This window comes from Brachyistius frenatus, unplaced genomic scaffold, assembly GCF_029030835.1.
Source record: "Brachyistius frenatus isolate BFR_SWC_R1_liver_20210118 unplaced genomic scaffold, ASM2903083v1 Contig_119, whole genome shotgun sequence".
NCBI classification, from domain to species: Eukaryota; Metazoa; Chordata; class Actinopteri; family Embiotocidae; genus Brachyistius; species Brachyistius frenatus.
In genome coordinates this window covers 496009-516976 of record NW_027210718.1, presented here as the reverse complement: position 1 = coordinate 516976, position 20968 = coordinate 496009, and the positions used below count along the sequence as shown (strand labels likewise).

The window sequence follows — 20968 nt, the reverse complement described above, 5'->3', positions numbered from 1 at the left end:
TCATAGTTCAAACTCACAGCAACCTCATATCAAATACCTGCATCATAAGTAGCATTAGATAAGTAGAAGTATGCTGGTGTGATTTCATTTTGACAAGAGGAATTATAGCTGTTTATCTATGGGGAAGTAATCTTTTAGTAATTTCCGATGTTGCAGTACAACAGCTACATCAGCCCATTGCAATTTCCACTTAATTTAATTTTTCTTCAATCTGTGTTCATTAATGCACAACTCACTGTCCCACATCATATAACCTCTGCTTCATGTAGATCGATGGTCTTAAAGTTTGCTAGGACGAGGGGAACATGTATTGTAACTGATCCCGTCGTTTTAGAGAAGAATATTAACATGACCCTCATACAAATGGCCTCGGGGCGTGGGTAATCTAATTTAGCTTGAGTAATGTTGCCTGTCATTAGAAAATGAATACAGTGGGGTCCCTCTGAAGGCTGTGCAATCTTGTCTGCTATGGGTAAAATTAGCCACCAATTAAGGTTGTTTTTCATCCTGGAATAAAAATTCTAACAGGGAAGCTGACAGCCGTAATTGAAGTTAATCACTGCTGAGTTACAATGTGTCGATCCTGATTTGAACAGAAGTGATTTCTTATGTTTCTGAAAGCTTGCTGCGATATTCCTGTTAATGGCAATCCATTGAGAGGCACTCGCAGGTTAGTCAGATGCCTTCTTGCCAGATGCTGTCCGTCTGTTTCCAGTCCTGGTCCGTCGACACGAGGTGATGCCTGCACACACTCCCATTGTGTAGTGGAGGTGTCACCACTGTCGCCCGCACTGCTGGCTGTTGCTTAGAGACTGTGCAGCTGTGAGATGTTTGGTCTCCCCACAGTCACTGGGGGACCATGGGCGAATGAAGCAGGTCAGGGGGTCACCTAGTAAGACAGCCAGCGCCAAAATACACTATTATTACACACTTAGAGACAAGTGGTCGCGCTCGCAGCCTTGGCAAGGAACTCCCTTCTGGGAGAAGAAGCTGTTTTGCTGCAAATGCATCCAGGTGGAAAGAGATAATGAACACAACTGCTTCTCATCCCCTCTCAACACCCACTTTGGGGTTTCTTTTTTTAAGTCGTGTGAGATGATTTATCCGATCCGTTTCTTGGTTCCGTTTGTTACTGAGGTTTTTTATTTATTTATAGAAAGCACTGTGTTTCTCACAATTTGAATGCATTTTTCTAACAGGTTTCAACCATCAGGCTGGCTGTGATGTGTCTGTTCAGCTCCTGCTTTTTTTCCACAGACATGAACACTTATCTTGTAAAATTGGCACATCCAATATGCAAACACTTTTTCACACTCACATGAATGAACACACACACCCCCAGCTTTGTATCTTGCATCCTCTTAAAAGACTTTACCTCGTGCTCTCGCTTTAAATGCCTCGCTGTTTAGTGTGTTAATGACCCAGAGCTGTGCGAGTGTTATCAGGGCTGAAAATGGGCCAGAGTCCCGTCTAAAGTGGGGCACAGTGGTATATAAAAAGCAAGCCCATTTATTCAAGCATTTTATAGGAAAAGGTTGATTGTGCCTTTGAGATGTTTCAAGCTTTAACAGCTAATTCCCTCCTCAAACTCTGTAATATGGCATTTTTTTTGTGAAGCCATCAAAAGCATCTGTGCACTGAATCAGATCAAACATTCATGCACTGTATACCATATGTCACAGCCACTTGTAGAATTTTGTCAAAAAGACAATATATTACACAGGAGGCTGTGACGTTCTAAATCTCCTGATGCTGCTGGCAAGAAATAGATTTAAACTGTATAAACTGAGTAAACTTCAAATTTTAGAGGTTCTATGTCAAAGTCCTTTTTCTGTCCTTCTGAATCTGGATCAGCTGCTGGCATCAGGTGGGACCCTTGTCCCAAACCTTGACTGCTGATTGGCTGAGTAAGTAGATCATCTCGTCCAGATGACAACTAATGAAGGAAATCTTCCCCCAGGAGTCCTCTGGCACACAGCGCCTGAGACAATTGAGATGGAAACGGACTGAACTGAATAAGAACACGAAAAAGATGTGACTGAGAACGTTCTAGATAAACGATGGGTTGATCGGCATCTGACGTGCCAACGCAGTATTGAACAGCAGTGTCAAAACATGCTGGAGGTTTTGATAAGATCGTCTCTGACGTTGTAGTTAGAAGTGCACGAGTTGAAAACTCAATCAATAGACTGAGTCCAAACTTTAAATGAAAGTGTCTTGGCCCAACTCTTGTCAACATGACAATGGTCAAGTAATTGGCGTAATAGGTGTAAGCACTTCCCGGTACATCTTCATCTCGAAGCTGAATGGCCACATCTCACCAAAGGCAACTAGGGAGGGAGAGGAAGAGAGGAGTGAGGTAGAAACTAGGGCACTGTTATCTGGCCCCTTTTTACCAACCACCAGGCACAAGGCAGAGAAAGAGAAAGAAAGCGCCTTGGACAGGAGAGCAGGAGAGACGAGAGGACACCAGCAGTGTTGTGAAGCTGTAGACAAGACGGGGGAACCTCTGGAGTCAACACCCGACGTCAAGGACCTGAAGACAAACAGGACAGGGGCAACCTTGACTGTCTTACGCAGTCTTTGCAATCACACACACTCTATCTATACACAGCCACATACACACTAGCATTTTACTCTCTCGTGTCACACGCACACACACACACACACACACACACACACACACACACACACACACACACACACACACACACACACACACACACACACACACACACACGTGCAAACACAGGCACGTGCATGCACACACGTCCACAGGTTTGCACACACACGTCGAGCAGCAACATGTTCGAGGAGCAGGCGACCAAGGTCAAGATCACGTCTGTGGTGATCGTCGTCGGCATGTCGGCGATGCTGGCGGCGGTGGTGACCGACCACTGGGCTGTGCTCAGCCCCCGGGTGGAGAAGCTCAATGCCACCTGCGAGGCGGCCCACTTTGGCCTCTGGAGGCTCTGCAAGAAAAGCATCTTCATCGTGGAGGAGGACCCCGAGGGCCAAGGTTGCGGCCCCATCAGCTTACCTGGAGGTATGGAGCCTCTCGATCATACAGTTGGGGAAGGAAAACCAGATTTGTTTTTGTGCTTATGGTTAAGGTTCCTGTCATGGTGACAAACACTTAATATGTTCAATATATTTTGATAAAGATTAAATGTTTTGGCTAAATATTTCTGTTTGTTTAGGGAATTCTGTTGTCTGGTAGCTGATTGACACCTTAATACTTCAACCGGGCTGCATAGTCAGAGTTTTTCCTCTGTCAAATTCAAAAAAATAGAAGAGGAAACTAACTTTTTGTTGTGGAAAATAATTATTCAGACTCCAGTTCAGCTTTATGAATCTTTATGAAACAGACAAAACAGCAACAGAATAAAATGGGCTTAAGAGCAGAATATGCAAATTGGCACTTTAACATCTAAAAATCTTTTAAAGGACAGTCATACTGAAAGTAGAGAAGTCGAAGAAGTGTTGGAGCCCGAGTGCCGGGGTCAGTGCCAGTTTGCAGCAGTGTTGGTCAGCCTTCTTCCATCTGTGTATCCGTCCCCATCTCTATTTCCTCTCCTTGCAAACACAATGGCACACGCCAGCACATATGTTGGCATGTGCTGGCTTGTGTGAGCACATTCACACAAATACAGATACACACACACATGGACATGTGTTTGGACTGAATGTTAACCAGTCCTACAGCCAGCTTCTCAGTGAACCATCATTATCATCCACAGAGGAAATCACTGCACAGACTGCCAATTAAACACACTCAAACAGCTGAAGTCATGTGCATAATGGAAAAGTATCACGGCTATACTTCACAGTTAACATGACGAAAACATGAATCTGTTCCATCTGGGATTATCAACTCTGAATGAACTAAAACCCTTTTTACCTTACAGCAAAGACCTCTCAGGTTTCTTGTTGTCTCTCAGAAAACAACAGGAAGAGTTACATTATTAGCATATTGTCTAACTCTCCTTCCTAAAATGTCTGATTATCAGAGACTATTTAATAGCATTTCTGGTACTTTCATATTTATGGGAATTTATGGAACATATTTTCTGATGCCACTGATAATCATTGATTTGCATCTCATGTTTAAATGCACTAACTGTGGGAAAAACTCTCCCTTAATTACAAGCTACAAAAAAAGAAAATGTAAAATGTGGAGGCTGCTTAGTGCAAAATCTGTAAAAAAAAAAAAAAAAAAAAAAAAAAAAAAGTATGCTAATCTTTTGGAAGTTCCTACCAGTCCTTGCACAACATTGCATACAGTAAGTGCTTTTGGAAAAAAAAAAAAAAAAAAAAAGTCAAAAGCAATCTGCCTTGCATTTAAAAGTCTGTTGCTCCAAATAACTTTGTGGCTTTAATTACAAGCTCACTTTAAACAGAGCCAGCCCTCGGGTAAACAGTGCCTCGCTGGCTTCTGGCTGTGTGTGCGTGCCTTGCAGCCTAACAGAGAGATTTCACTCTGACTCTGTCATTGACTTTGCCTCCGGCTCCAGCACCTCAGGATCAGTACAGGCCTTAATGAAGTGTGTCTTCCCGCTCCAGCTCACGAGTTAGAGTACATCTGGGAGACTCAGGAGGAATGACAGAGGGACCGGGGGAGGAAAGCAAACGTTAGGAATGCCTCGATTGAGAAGAGGGGGCTCTTTTAGTGTGTCCAAAGAGGGAGGGGGGGAGGGAGGGACGGGGGCTTTCAGTGAGGAGAAATGATATGGTACTGTGACGTTGAGGAACAACATGAAGACGACCAGTAGACAGAGAGGCAGACAGCTGGACGTCATTAAAATGTGACAACAAACCGAACACATTTTTGGTGTAAAAAATAGTAGACATATATTTGATGAAGATTTTTCTCCTCATGGACAAGTTAATCACCTGTGGAATGTACGAAGGCCAGATTGTCGCTGACAGACTTACGACTCGAGGAATATATGATATGATGAATGATCCAGTAACAACCTGCACAACCTGACAGCAGCAGCAAAACAGTCTCAAAATATCTGTGCAAAATCCCAACACTCAGCACGGCCTGAAATGTAGGACTGACAAGGAAGAATCCACCTGACTGATTAAACTTGTTGGCGACTCGCCTTTCTGTGCAGCGATAGGAGCTCCGGTCAGTGTAGAGCGCTCCAGCCTCCTTATGGCTGCTGAAAATGACTCATTCTCTCATTACCTGTGACGGTCTAGGGATTTGGTGCATGGCCACTCCAACATTTTACTCCCACACCAGGCTCTAAAGTATTGGTTACACAATCCTGTCTCTCCCCATGTGTTTTGCCTGGCACTATTGGAAACAGGTCTGGGAGTGTTGTAGGATTCCTCTCATTCTCGCCCCCTGTGCTGTGTTTTTTTTTTTATGTTAAGATGACATGTTGATTGGTCAGCTCCTTTTGTGCCTTCAAATTTAGTTTCAGTGTCCGTCCTCGCCAGGCGAGGCTGATTGTCCTGCTTCAGCGGCCAAGAAAAGGTGTCTTCTGCTCTTAATCACAGATGCTTCTGCAACTGGCACCCTGCAGGTCAACCTGCCAGGTCGGTGCAGTTTGACACCAGAGAGGAGGAGAGAGAAACAAACCCACTCTCCGACTGCTGCTGTTCCTCGCTAAAGTACTATCAGGAGGCTCAATAGGTGATGGTTTGGCTTGATTGCACACTTGATGTGTCCAGTAGTTTTTCACGTGATAAATACCAAAGGGTTTTTTGTAAGGAGGTCAGTGTTCGAACTTAAGAAGCCGGTCAACCTCAGGCATAAACACCTTGTAACAAGGTCTGCATTGTAGAGAAATTTTTGACTGTTTACATAGATTTTATATTCCAGGATTCAACGTACAAATTGACCAGTTTTTAATCAATTACTTTGATCATTTTTGACTTATTAGATCAAGCAACAACGCAAAGCCTGCGACTTTCTGGAGGCAAATTGAGCTCTGATGCCGTTTCTGAAACTAGTTTAGAGCTGAACGATGTGGCCGGCTGGCTGACACCACCACACCAGTGCTACTTTATCTGCCTCTCAATTTAACGTGTCGAGCGTAAGCAAAACACAATGGTGTAAAAAAAAAAAACTAGGCTGATCGTGAGTGCACTATAACAGATTACATCCTTGATTAACCACATACCCAAGCAAGCAGCAGTGATTGGACTTAATAACACGAATTTGCATTTCCCCAAACAGAGAGGGAGTTAGTCGTCAAGAACATACACAAACACTTTTTCGTATAGACACAATTACACTGCTTTTTTTGAAGAGGTTGCATAACAACAGCAGCAAACCAGTGAACCCAAATGACTTTAAAATTTAGCTTCCCACAAATGACGCATGACAGCTTGAGTGCCGTAAAAATCAGACAGAACCCTTTATGGATTACATCATAGCAGCTCGGCCGGGAAATAATGAGCTTAAATGGTGCTTTTGTGTGCAAGCGTGTGTTCCTACACGCATATGCGCAAACAGGCGAGGCAGAGGAGTTTATTATCACAGAGGTTTTAGAGGTTTTATCACAGAGGTTTTAGAGCTTTCAAGTGGTCAAGCATTGTGTTTTCCAGTTCTGCACTGGAAGGAAAGAAATTACCCTCACGGCGCACCTTTGGATGTAAGATGTTCCTTCTCTTCCTCTTTCTGAGACACAATGCCTTGCTCGTGCCCCCAATTCAAACACTCAAAAGCACTGATGTCACCTTGAGCCACCATTTTCACTTTCTCGACACCCAGTCCTTTCCCTCTGCTTCCTGCTTTGAGTGCAGAGCCGAAACTGTGGAGGTCTGGCGCTGAAATTTGACGTTCAGAAAGCTCACAGACTCAAAATTTGAATGAATCACTCCTAATGATGTAAATCAGAAATATATGAAAAGAAAATAAATATTCAGAGATGACTGCTGCCATCACTTAGAGGAGAGATGTGTGTATGTTGATGACTCTTTAGTGTTTATGATAAAGACAAGGCGACACACATACACGCACGGACAGGATCACGAGGTCAATGAGGACTCTCCTGTGCTGTTGTGTCCCAGTTACCAGAACTCCTCATGGAATAGTCATTCAAATACCATCAACACGCATCCTATTCACATTGACCCAGAATTAGACGGTCACTGTGTGGCTAGAAAAAGAACCATCCTCCCATTACCTAAAAAAAACCCTTCTCAAATCTTCTATAGCAGTTCTGCAAAAGACATAAAAGCTATGTTTACAACAAAATGTAACATTGGTTAAAAACATGGAAATAATAGATCAGTTAAAAGGGTTTTTTTTTTTTTTTTTGCTATGTAGAAGTTTTAATCATTAATGATGAGTGGGCAGCAGGCGAGACATGAACATAAAAACCAGCTGCAAAAGGAAACCGAAAACTACAATAATACTAAGAAAGAAAGAAAAAAAATAAACTCGACGTTGAAGAAAAAAAAGGGAGGCTATAATGATAGGTGGAGAGGGGAGGATGGAGAGTAAGGAAAGGGTAAATTGGAAGCTGCACATCAAAGAGTTTAATGGAAAGAGAATGAAACTAAAATGACAGGCGATACCTCGTTCTAATCACTCTCTCCCGAACTAAATCTCCCCATTAGCCAGACTGCAAGGTCAATGATACGCACGCAGATGTTTTCCTCCTCAGTGAATGTTCACCATTTAGAGTTAGCATCACGCCATATTTGTTTGGAACCTCCTCTAGGTTGTGTGTTTTACTATCATTACAAAATGTGTTTATGGTGTACTCATATTGTGGTCACAGTTATTAACAGGTTATTAACAGTTGGTTTTTTTTTAGCAACAGGTTACCAGTAAACTGACGTGAAGTCTAGAAACAGAACTGCAATTACCCAAGGAGCAACCTCCCTGGATGAAGTCCCAAAAACTGCAGTTCCTTGAGTGGCTACAGGCTTTATCCATAAACTGTCAGCCAGACCCATACAGACAGAGACTCTCCATGGCGCTGGTTTCAGCAATCACCCATGTACCACCTCTGCCTATATTTTAATTAGCCCCTGCTCATTACCGTAGGTGCCCCTAAAGAAAATGAAGTGACGATCTTTGAGGTTGCATATTTAAGATGTTGCTTAATCAGTCAATATGCCAACTGTCATTTTTGTTTTACTACTTTCAACATGATTCCTCTGAATTCATCAAGATTAAGCAAATACACAGTGGCTTCATCTTCTGAAGCTCCCTTTTAAAAGTCAGAGGTCTTTCTGTCTTATCTTTGTGTGGCAGGCGGGTAGGCACTCTTCATAGAGACCCAAACACATAGATTTGCTCAGCCCCAGAGGTAAAGACGTCTAATGAGAGAAGACTAATGAAAATAATATATTTGCCAATCTAAAGTGCATGGTGACCCCTCCTCGAATTTTCTCTACTGCCAGCGTGTCCATCCCCTCACACGCACTCCATCCTCACGCACACACACTCAGGCACATACTCACACATATGCATGTGCACAGTCGCCTGGATATGCTTTTACATGTGTAAATAGGTAGGACCAGCCAAGACCTGCAGCAGCCTGTTGCTAGGTTACCTCTTTAGTGATTCTTTCTCATCCTGGGTAGCAAACAGCTCCTCTGTTGCCTGGTACACACATACACACACACTCACATAGTATGTGCACACACGCAATCACCACCACACAAACATTGTCCGTCGCTGTGTGGACAGAGAGAGCACCTGTCTGCTTTATGGGTTTAATCTCAGGGAGAAAGGATAGCGAGTGGAGGAAAGAGGGTATACTCACTTAGCCTTCAGTCCCTCTCCACCCCTCCATCACAGCCCAGCTTCCTTTAGAAAACAGCAAATAGATAGATGGATGTGCGGTAAATGACTGCACCCAGGAATCATTTTTCTACAGCCACGAGGCTATATAGAAGATTGTGGTCGAAGGACTTGAGTTTGAGAAAACAAAGTGCAGAAATGCGTCCTTCCTGTGTAGAAATGGCTGCAAACCGATTTCTGAGGAGTAAACACAGCCAACTTGGAGGACAGCGAAGGAAATGAGATTGAGATATTTTATTTTAAGATGATGGCAAGTTGCAGAACTCTGCTGTGATTTGGAGGGGGTGAACAACCCACAGAGGGACTGCAACAGTTGTGCATGGTGATTCTTAGAAATGGGAGAGACACAGTTATTTTATGCCCAGTTTAACACATAACACACAAACGTTCATGCACAGTGAGCAAAAAAAAATTGTCTTTCAGCCAGGTTATGAGATATTTCTGCAAAAAATGGGAAACATTATAGCTTGTGAGTTATAAATTTGTTGTAGGGTTCCCATTATTTGTATGTCAATTATTATATTTAACAGTTGATTTTGAAAGATCTGAACACTTAGAAAGTGTCCTGACTGAATAATTTTGTCAGCTGATAATAAGGTAGCTGAAGGGACTGAATACATGTAACTGTTTAATTACAGTGATAGCAACACACCAAACCAGAATTTGTGGGTAAAAGAAAAAAAGTAAAGTTTGTAGAATATTTACTTTTTCATCGCTGTGTGTGTGTCATTGCTGTATGTGTATTTTTCAGCTCTCTAATGGTGTCCACTGAGAGATCAAATTTAGCATTGGTTGGTAGTGCAGACACGCAGGAGTACAACCTAAGCTACCTGTTTTCTCCCCCTCTCCTGCTTCTCTCTCTCTCTCTCTCTCTCTCTCTCTGTCTCACCCCATCTCTCTCGTCCTCCTGTCGCCCTTCCTGTCTCACTCTGCAGCAAAGAACTGTTCCTACTTCAAACACTTTACATCAGGGGAGGAAGCTGAAGTATTTGAAGTCAAGACCCAGAAAGGTGGGTGTGTCCTCGCTGCCACCCAGACTACACTCATGTTATCACAGTTCCCTGCTGTCTGAGATAAGAAAAATAAAACATACAAATGTTTACAGCAACGTGACAGAAAAGAAGGTGTATAATAAATCAGGGAAAACATGTTCTACGTGCATATATGCTCAGATATCACATACCGGCATTATGCAAATTTAATCGCAACATGTAAAGAAATGCACAGGTGTCCGAAGTAAGTCCCCAAACAACACACAAAGATTACAAACTGGTCTCCTGCACATACATTTCTAACACAACTAATCTGCAATAGCATATATATGTTTTGTAGAAAATGTTAATGCTGCCTGGGCGATTTATTTCTTCTATATAACAAGTAAAGTTTGGACATATGCAGTCATGGCGTGAGAAAGACATCTGTTACAATTCCCTCTGATTTAATCATCTCATCCTACCTCCTTTAAGAAACACTGCTCGTTCCAAAGTAAACCTTTTTCCAGGAAACAGCTTGTATGTTACTGAGTTGGCTAGCTAACATCTTCATCTTCTACGAGACACAGTAGAATACGTAGGGAAGTATGAGAGAACACAGCCAAATACTCATAAATTACAGATCATTGTTTCACATTTGATAACAGATTCACAGTCCACAGTTACGTCTGGGTAAAATTAGTGAAAAATATTCTGTGCTGTGCAAGAAACCAAAGCATATTCTGTTAATGAGTGAAATGTGCAAATTTCATAGACAAAAAAAATCTTCCAAACAAAATAACCTGATAAAATCCTAGAATCTAGTGCAAAAATCTGGGCACAACCAAAAATGAGTTTATCTTAAACTAGAAAAAACAAAGGTTGTACGCCTCCACCAATCACAATATATATATGTATTGAAGACTTTGAAGAAATCCTTGTTAACCTGCTTGGTTAATAAAACTGATTCTGATAGAACACAAATTTGTTCAAGTTGGACACTAAAGATGAAATATGGTCACAAACTCCTTTTCTGTTCCTGAATTATGTCATCTCATTCACAAAAATGGGACAGACATGAGGTCACAGTGACCTTTGACCATGCAACATTTGATTAGCTCATTCTTGAGTCAAAGTGAATGGTCCTGCCATATTTTAAATAATTCCCTTGACATATCATATTCACAAGGATGGGATGGACTTTAGGTCAGACTGATCTTGACCTTTGACAGCCAAAATCAAGTCTGTTCCCCCTTAAGGTGTTTGTTAGATATTGCACACACAAGGCTGAGATGGACGGAGAGCCGGACAACCCGAAAACACAAGGCATGAAAAGACTTCAAATAACATGTAAATTCAAACCCTGCTTCCAGTAATGAGGCAGCACAAAAGATTCTGCTTGCAACTGAAAATCGTTCATGTAAAGAAAGAATATCTCAAATGAGCATGCAGAAATGATAAAAATCTAGCTAAATTAAATAACATTACAACCAATAAAAAAAAAAAAATGCTTGATGTAATCCTGCAACTTAATAAATTAATTATCAGAAACCCAAATTAGAGTTGAATTGCTTAAAACAAAACAAACTCACTCTACACCACTAAAATAGATAGGACTTTTTTTTTACCAAGACATATCAAGCTAAGTTACCTTGAAATAAGCCTGGTAACTAGTCCATTTGGTTCTTGCATTTGCGTTTAAATTATAAGATACAAAGTTGTTGAATTTCAATTTGTGCAATGTACAATGTAAAATATTTAATATTATGCACAAAGAAATATGTTTGCATCACTTCAGTGGTCGCTTTTCATTCTTTAATAACATATAGAAGCACAACATGGTGTACAGACAGGAACCGCAAAGCCTACTTTGTTGAGTACATTTTATACAAGTATTATTAAAAAATGTATTTAGCGCGCTGAAAATAACATTTCTGAATGAAAATCAACAAATGTGTATTGCCAACAAATATACACAAAGAGAGTATTCATCAAATTTAGACAACAATCGGAAATCTGTTGATGGAACACAACACATACTGTGGACAAGTGAACAAGATCGAGCAAAAACACACAAACATGAATGCACACAGACACTTTCACACAAACCAAAAGCTCCTCAAACAGACGCAGAACGAGCTCGAGATGCACTGGAGAGACAGAGTGTGAGGATATTTTACACTTGGTGTTATTCCTCAGTCAGGGTGCTGAAATGGAATAGGATGCTCTACGAATCATTTTTATCCCAGCTGGGGTGTTACAGAGAAGGAAAAAACAGATTATCTTTATCGCAGCGCACAGACATATTCTGATCATCTTGTTATGAGCCTGCAGTATCTTATCTGTCATGCAAATGGAATTATTGCCGGTTTGGATAAATGACTTGTTTTTAAAATGAAGTTAATTATGTGTCATAAGTCGCCCGAGTGCCATATTGAAACGATTACTATGTAGACGATGCTACAACCTCTTCTTCTGTGTCTCTAAATTTGAATCGCCACACTTTCCAGTCTCTCTCCTCCATCACTTGTGTTTTCATCTGAACTCCTCACGCTTTATTTCTTTCCTTTTATGTCCTCCTTTCTCCATCTTCCTGTGTTCCATCCTTTGTTGTTTTTTTCTCATTCTTCCTAATTTCCCTTCCCTTTCCAGAATACAATATCTCAGCTGCAGCCATTGCCATCTTCAGTCTGTTCTTTATGATCATGGGATCCCTGTGCGTCATCTTCTCCTTCGGGAAGGGGCGGGACTACCTGCTCCGGCCGGCTGGGATGTTCTTCGCCTTTGCAGGTCAGACATGGCAAATAATAGGAATCCCAGGTCAGGCTATGTCTGGTACTCTTGTCTCTTATTTTGAGGTGTGTCAGTGTCCTCATCTTGCAAGCTTTTGGTTCATCAGAGTTGACAAACCTGATCTTTCACCAATGTTTTCAAGCACCAAGTGCTGATAGAGTTGATGTAGCTCTGAGGTGACAATTTAAGATATCTAAATGTGTTTAAATTATCTGTGATGGGTGTGTGCTCCCATGCAGCTTCACATCTGCTGTTACAGAGTTAAAATAAAACAGACTATGTTGTGAACGTGGAACTGTAAAGGCACTCGATTTAACAGCTTTGACAACACAAATAAAATGAATGCAAATGACGCATCTGCTCTTCAAAGCCCATTACAACCCATTCTTTCTGTTTTGTCATGTAGGGCTTTGCATCATCATTTCTGTTGAAGTGATGCGTCAGTCTGTCAAGCGCATGATCGACAGCGATGAGACCATCTGGATTGAATACTACTACTCCTGGTCCTTCACCTGTGCCTGCGCCTCCTTCACTCTGCTCATCCTCAGTGGAGTCGCCCTGCTTCTCATCTCCATGCCCCACATGCCACGAAACCCCTGGGAGACCTGCATGGATGCAGAGCCTGACACCTTAGATTAGCAACAGGTTATGTAACAGGCAGATCTGATGGAAAAAAAACACAGTCTCAAAGCACATCAACATACTTTTAACAACTGTAATTAAAACTAAAATTGCTCTGAAAGCAGCTGGTGTCCATTCTATTGTTACTGCAACCTATTTTCCAAAACATTAAAAGGATTTTTAGCCTGATTTCCCACCCTCCAATGGTTTCAGTTTATGTGAGGAGAATATTGCAATTATTTTGGAACGATTTGTATGTGATAACTAACGCCAGCCAAAACAATGTCGTTCACATTATCTCCACATGATGAAGCAGTTGGGAGCAGGGAATGGTTTAAGTTTAAGAGTTAAGAAATCATTTGGTAACATGTCAGGCTTAACAGTTATCGTCCCCAAAGCACCTTTATACACTCTTTGCCAAACATTTCCTACAAAGTCCACATACTGTTCTTATGAATGAATAGTTTTCAGTATCTACAGTATGTCTTATGTTTAAGCACCAAAAAAACAAGAATGGAAGGAAACTTTTCATAATAAAAAAAAGAGAAATAATGGGTGAAGTAGTTCTCATCCCAGAATGTCAAATACTACTGATTTGTCAAACAACCCAGGCGTATCAGAGATATGCCAAAGGTAACTTAGTTTGACCTAACTACTTGGTAAGGTTTGAGAAAAGGATCGGTTTGGGTTCAAATCAGTACATCAAGTAATATTATGTTGGTGATATAAGTTATATTACAGAAGTTAAATACTCTACATGAGTTAAAATACATCGTACACATTTATTTCCATACATTACTTACATGAGTAATGTTACGTATGTCACATAAGTTAATGTATGCTACTCAAGTTAAATATGTTACGCGAGTTAAATACACTGTGTACATTTATTTAAGTACGTTACTTAATATAAGTCCACATTGTAGTTTTTAATGGACGCAAACACCACTCTCCAGGGTAAAAGGTTGTGTTTGAGCCATCCGACCCTCAAACCTATTTTTTCACATTTTCCTTCTTCCAATCGGGTGATCACAGTATAGACGCCAAAGGGATCCTTGTTTGTATTTCTGTGACACCAGCGGCTTTGACAGAACAGCAGTATTTGATGCCTGGGGAATGAGAATGGATGGGCAGAACATTATGCTCACAACAAACAAACAAAAAAGATGTTCAAATAAATAAAGTTTCTAAACAATAATATGATACTTGCACTTTTGCCAGTGACTAACTGTAAAAAAAGAAAAATTTAGGAATAATTTCTGAGGACACGTGAGAGCTAAAGAGGAGTTTCCCTCCTCCACCATATCTGTGAGCACCAAAACTGTATCCTGTTTTTAATTTTTTTTTATCTCCATATTAAATAATAACGACGTACCTGAAACATTATTTGTGAGAGAAATATGCATCTAGGGACATAGGTCGTTGGTCCATATATATTTTACAATCACAAGTGGAAAATCAGACAAAATCTGGGATGTATCCATGTTGATATTGATGCTAAATTTCTTCAAAGACCCTGAAATAAATGACTATTAACCCTCAAGATTGTTCTCTCTCTGATTCTTAAAAAAATTATAATAGCAAAAATAGCCTGGATTAAAACATTAAGACACCAAACCATCACACTGTAACACTTTGTTAGAACTTAAGTAGTGAATCTGAAACGTGCTGCAGTCTTTCCTTTTCTCCAACCTTCTACAATCAATCTTTGGCATTGATCGACAAGAAAGATAAAACTTGCCGGATACTCTCTAGCTGACATCAGTCATTGATTTTGGGAAACCGTTGAAGACCCTTAGTGACTTAAGTCCAGGAGCTCTGGTCCATAAAACTGTCCATAATATTTTCTGAGCCTTGGGGTTGTGCTTTATAGTCTATGTTAGGAGTATTTTTAGTAAGCATTCCGTCTTTTCCGTGAATCAATAACTGTAGTTAGGTTAAGGGAAATAATAATAAAAAAAAGACTTGGCTAGAGCTAGGCATGCATGGCTTGACAATCAGTTTAAACTGGGTAAAGATCGGTTTTCTTCCAAATTTAGAAAATCTTGTAGATGTTTGTGGCATGCATAATTGTTTTTTATCTGTAGCACTAAATGTTTTGGGCTTCTTTTGGTTTCTTTTGGGGTCACATACCGACAGGTAAAATGTTTAGCACAAGTAAGTCATTATGTTTTAACTATGCATTGCTGTTGATTGTAAAGTTTCGAGATTTTTCTGTTCAGTAGATTACTATACTGTTGCAGTCAGCTGAAAACCTCATTCAGAATTTATTGCTCTAACATTGTTTTCATGTTAAAATCGTGGATGACCTTTTCTAATGCAATCAATTCTGATTTCTCTTGACAGCAGTACTTATTTATTTCCTGTCTAGATTTTACATAAATGTTGCATATTTTTAGAAAAACAGTCACCTATGCCGATCATGTTATTTTTCAGTGAGTCACTGTGGCCCCGGAGTCATTCAGCTGGAGCAGGTGCAGTGAAATTAAAGATCTCTAAATGATGTTATTGCTCAGGGGAACACAAGAAGAAATAATTACATTTAGTTCTGAGGTCCTTCTGAGAGGGACATTTAAATTTTTCTTACTGCAAGGCAACAAGTGACTCGGCTGTATTACAGGTTTGTATTTCAGGAAAATTGAAACAGGACCTATATGTGTTTTAATTTTTTTGACCATTTTATATAATCTGCTATGACCTTACATGAATACTGCCATCATATTCAGCTGTACAAGTGCTGGCTGTTGACCTGAGGGTAAACTTAATTAACAACACGTGTAGTACAACATATTCAACATTTTTCTGAAAAAGACTCACTGAGAGTTTAATACTTCTAAAAACCATATGATTTGTAAATATTGTGATATGTCCATGATCGTCTTTTTTTTTCTTAAATTGACCACCAAAAAATATGATAAACCTGTTGTTGTTTTATTGTCAACTGCTCAAAGCAATGTGGACCAGAAAATGAGGTTGAATTGACAGACAAATTGGAAATGCTCCAGGGACCATGCACACTGCAAGTCGGGGCTTTTCAGGAGTGGATGTAATAGATGCATTGAGCTCCCTAAATCATTCATGAGACCTTTACCTTTGAGCAATGAGCGCAGCACGGGCAGAGAGTACACAAATACACAGCATGCACTGTATGTACTTTTTACAGCCTTCATCAGTTTGGATTGCCACACAGTTTTGTTTTATATTCTTTGCTCAAACACCTAAATGCAAAAACGATGTGTTTTTAACACCCAAAATATGGATCGCATATTGATTAATTTTTGTACCCTTTTTTCATTTCTAGACCACAAAATATTTTGAATACATAAAACATTGGCAGTGAGAGCAGTGTGTTATTGCCAAAGGGTTTCAGATGATTTTAAGTGAATGTTGACTGTGCACACGAAAGCCATGAGCTAAACATCTAATTAGGAGTAGTACTGTAGCATCACCCTTCATGCTGTTAGATTTGTAATTGTTTTGCTTGTAGAAATGTTTGAGGAAATGCTTGTTCTTTCATTTGTAAGTTGTAACAAACAAAACCACTGTCCTGTCCTCTTGTGTTTCCTCCTCACTCATCTAATTCCTTATTTACAGAAGCTTGAAGGAAGTTGTAATTTTTCATTATTAACAGAGAATATTCAGCTGTTCTAAACCTTACATTAACACCTCATTAACTGAGTAAAACTTGCAGGTAAGTGGGTTTACATTATTATATATATATATATGCATTTTATTTTAATTTAGTTTTTACCAAACACGCCACCTTAAAAACATATTTTACCAGCGAGGATAGACTATATGTTTTGGATAATATTACATAATATTTTGGATGACATGAGGTTGTAGATCACATAAAGATTATTGTTAGGAAATAAAGACATATTTGCATATTATGAACAACACAGACACATCACATGAATTTCCCATGTGCAAATCCTCATGTGACCACATGACACCATGTGATTGTGCACATATGAAACATGTATTTTTCCACATGTGGTTTTGGAACATTTTTAAGGTGTAATGTGTGAACCCTATGCAGCTCCCATATGAATACTTTTCACTTTTTTTCTCCCCATGTTATCATATTTTGCAACATGTGTTAGCATGTGTCATAGATGTGGAAAACATTGAAAACTCTTTTTCTGTGATGGAAGGAAAAAAAAAATTCAAATCATATTCAATGTGTAAATAGTAATTTTAATATAAGACTGTGAAAAACAAATTCATAAACAAGAATACCTTATCTTCATGAATCTATGCACATTAATGTGTCTATACTGCCATTTATGAAATGTGCACTGAAATGATTGTTAAATACGAGAATCAAAAATCTTATTTGAATGTTCCTGGACATGAGACCACAACTTGCTGTGGTCTGCGAAATACTCCTGGTTTGTCTCACCTTTGTGTCACTTTTCTGACGAGGTTAGCTGGCATTTGCAGGAGACATCCGGTCCTCCGAGTCACTGCTCTGAATTTAAAGCTGCGAGTCCCTTTCCTGACCTCTGACTGAGTGCTGTCAAAGCTCCTACAATTCTCGACACGCCTCGATACAGTACAAGCATTTTCCATTCAGCCTCGTCCCTCTGAGACAGAATGAGCAGGCAAAAAGGATCAAAATCACATGGTTAGATTTTTACGGGTGGACAGGGAGGGACAAAGAAAACATGAAATGAAACTGAAATGATGAAGGAGTGAAGAAATCATCCGAGAGACACACAGATAAATACATTATAACCAGGAAGAAGTACAGATGGACACAAACTGGCCACGAAGACTGACTGGCAAAAGAAAACATGTCCCCCCCCACAGAGATGTGAAGCTCTGCCAGCAGTAAGTACAGAGACAAAACCCAAACTAAGACTGCACCACACTTTTCAACAGGGTGACACGAAGCGCAATGTTTTACCAAATGCAACACACACATCTCTGGTTCGAGCATATATCAAAAGTACCAGAATAAAAACTAAAATATTTAAATGAATATGAACATATAATGTGAACATCCAGCTCATATGATTTATTGGAACAAAGCAGTATACAGTATTACAGTTAGCCCACAATCCAACGACAGATTTAACCCATATTAAGGATGAGAGAGGTAATACAAATAATAAAGACATTAATCCGAGTGTAAAAGAGAACTAACATCATATTATGAATGGTTTTTGTCATGATTCGGGACGTTCCGCCTTTTGTTTTGTGGTTTGTTCCTTGTGTCACTCCTTCCACCCACTAGAGTTCCCCACTTCCTGTCCCTCTTCTTGCCTGGACTCCGTCCTGCCACACCCAGCACACCTGTTCCCAGCTTCTCTATCTACCATCTACCTCACCTGCAGTCACATGTTGTGAGAACAACGCTGCTAAGCAACGGCAACATGGACAGCGTCTAGAAGCCACAGAGGCTAATAATTTCGCAAGCTAACAGGCGGGTAACTGAATGCAGGAAATGCTAAGACATAATGACAGAGGGAAAAGATGAGGCCGTTGGAGCATCAACATTTTCCACAGAAGTACAACTCTACATTACAATATATTAGCTAACATTGAACAAAAAACAAACTTCCATGGTCTCTGCTATTTCTGAAAAGGTAAACAAACACATCACAACTCATGAACTTGAGGTTTATATTAAATTTTGAGTTCCGACTTTTTGAAAAGCACTTAAGGGGCCCATTGGATGTGAATAATAAACTGAGTCCTACATATCATAAACTTTGATTAATGTCGGTCCTAAAACCAGCCTGGAAGCTCTATAATACTAAAGGATTGACGTAGGCTGGTAAACTGTGGAGTACACTTAGTTTCGAATTCTGGTTTTAAGAAATTAATAAATTCAATCTTATGTTGATTCAGCATTAATATTATTTATTCACCAACATTATAACCACAAAGTTATGCCAGAATCTCCACACAACTTCTGAATGAGACTGATGAATGAATGAAATACTGAGGAATTCACTATTTTCCCTATTTAAAAATGTTATCTGAATTTGACAGTCACCTGATTTGATCGTTCTTATGTGTTCCAACAAATCATCTGATATGAACTGTGTCCCGACAGTAATTTGTATTTGTGGGTGTGACAAGCTGTGCCGATTAACGCAAGTGTGTCCCAGTGAGCTCTGATGGATGTCCACACGTCTTAATGGCACCTGGGCTCTGGGAAACGCGTCACCAACGTAGGCACTTGATGACTAGCTAAGTGTGGGTATGGAGATGGGCCCAGCCAGCATCACAGTTATATTCAGATGAAAGTAAAATAAACACATTCAGGAGGAAGAATACAAAAATCGAGAAACACCTCTGCTATCGGTTTGATGACGATTTGGCCTCTGAGAACTTAAATATATATCGGGTGTATCAGTGTAGCCAGCGGATATGCAGGCCATAACTTTCTTTTCCATCCACTGTCATTGTATATAGTCTGATTTGCAACTCGAGCTGGTAGGATGCAGTTTAGAGATGACTAATTTCTATAAACAACCAAAAATAAAAAGCTGCCAAAGTACATTTTGGCCAATGTGTTCCGCCTCTCTTGCGGTCCACACGGCCCTGCATGCAAAGAATGCTCAAACATGATTGGTCAATACTACTCTGACTACAAACAGGAACCAGGGACACTTCTGGTACAAATCATCTCCTGCTGCCTGAAGATTCTGCATTCATATTTAAATATCTGTTTAAAGAGATTAGGAATACTGCTAATAATGTAACTAAATCAGATTATTTATAAGTGTTCATTCTACTGTGCATGAAAGATATAATGTGATATTATATCTTAAATCAAATTAAGACAAACAGATTGTTAACATGAAGTGACAACCATCTGTGGAGGATGAACCAAACAGTTCAGTGTTTAAACATGAACAAAAATATTCATGCTGGATTTTGCATAACACCAGTAGTACTTCAGCAAGACTTCAACTTCTTCATGTCTGACGATCCCTCTCAGTTTTAAAACATGCAGTACTGGCAACAAATGCAAGTTTCCAATCTTCAACATCCAATTTGTGATTCTGACTGGCACACTCTTTCTGGGATTTTTTTCCAATGATGACGTGTCTCCGAAAACAAAGCAAATGGACATTTTGGCCCCCAACTGTCTTAATTGTCTGGTAATGTAAACAAATATAGGATTTTTTTTTTTTCCCCCATCATCCATCCCATATGACATGAACATGGCTTTAGTGTACTGTCTGTTGACATTTTTCAGACAAGGAACACTTGTCCAGATAGGGGAGAGCTGTGTTTGCCAAGATCACCCATTTACTCAAATGAGCTACAGGCTATTCACTTTAGGGAGACAGTGACACCAACACTCAAGTTAGCCTTGTGAAGCACTACTTTTACCTCAGTTCTCTCTCTGTCTCCACTCCGCTTAAGTATGATTATATTTCTTTTTGGTTTGCACCTGTCTGGTGCACTGCCATTTGTTAACCTTCCTCATCACAGTGTCACTATGTCTTTCACTGCTGCCCTTTTTACTTTAAATTCCTCTCTCAAATTTTTCCTTCACTTCAGATTTTTCTTCAACTTTCCTTTTTTCTTGTCTCACATCCTTGTTTACGGATTCTTTTTTGTATTTTCTCCATCTTTATCTCTTTTTGTCTCTTTATCGCCTGGCAGAAGATTATGTTCCCTTTTCGCCTCTGTATTTTTTACATTAATCACCCTTTGTGTTAGGTTTTTCTAAGTCGGTTCGATTGTCTCCTCTTTTCTCCCCCTCCCCATTTCCCTCTGTTGTCCTTTCTGTCATTGACGCTTTGCTCTACAGGCAGTGACAGTGAGGCATTGGTTCATC

The 20968-nt window shown here is 40.0% G+C and overlaps 1 protein-coding gene across 1 annotated transcript; it reads left to right on the top strand.

Annotated features, from left to right (window-relative positions):
• The first annotated feature begins 2379 nt into the window (after positions 1 to 2379).
• cacng1b (calcium channel, voltage-dependent, gamma subunit 1b) lies at positions 2380 to 14704 on the top strand. The gene is made up of 4 exons (XM_069713489.1): positions 2380 to 3046; positions 9712 to 9786; positions 12400 to 12537; positions 12947 to 14704. Exons 1-4 carry the CDS (start codon positions 2761 to 2763, stop codon positions 13177 to 13179), a joined length of 732 nt encoding a protein of 243 aa, XP_069569590.1. The 5' UTR covers positions 2380 to 2760; the 3' UTR covers positions 13180 to 14704.
• The last annotated feature ends 6264 nt before the right edge of the window (positions 14705 to 20968 follow it).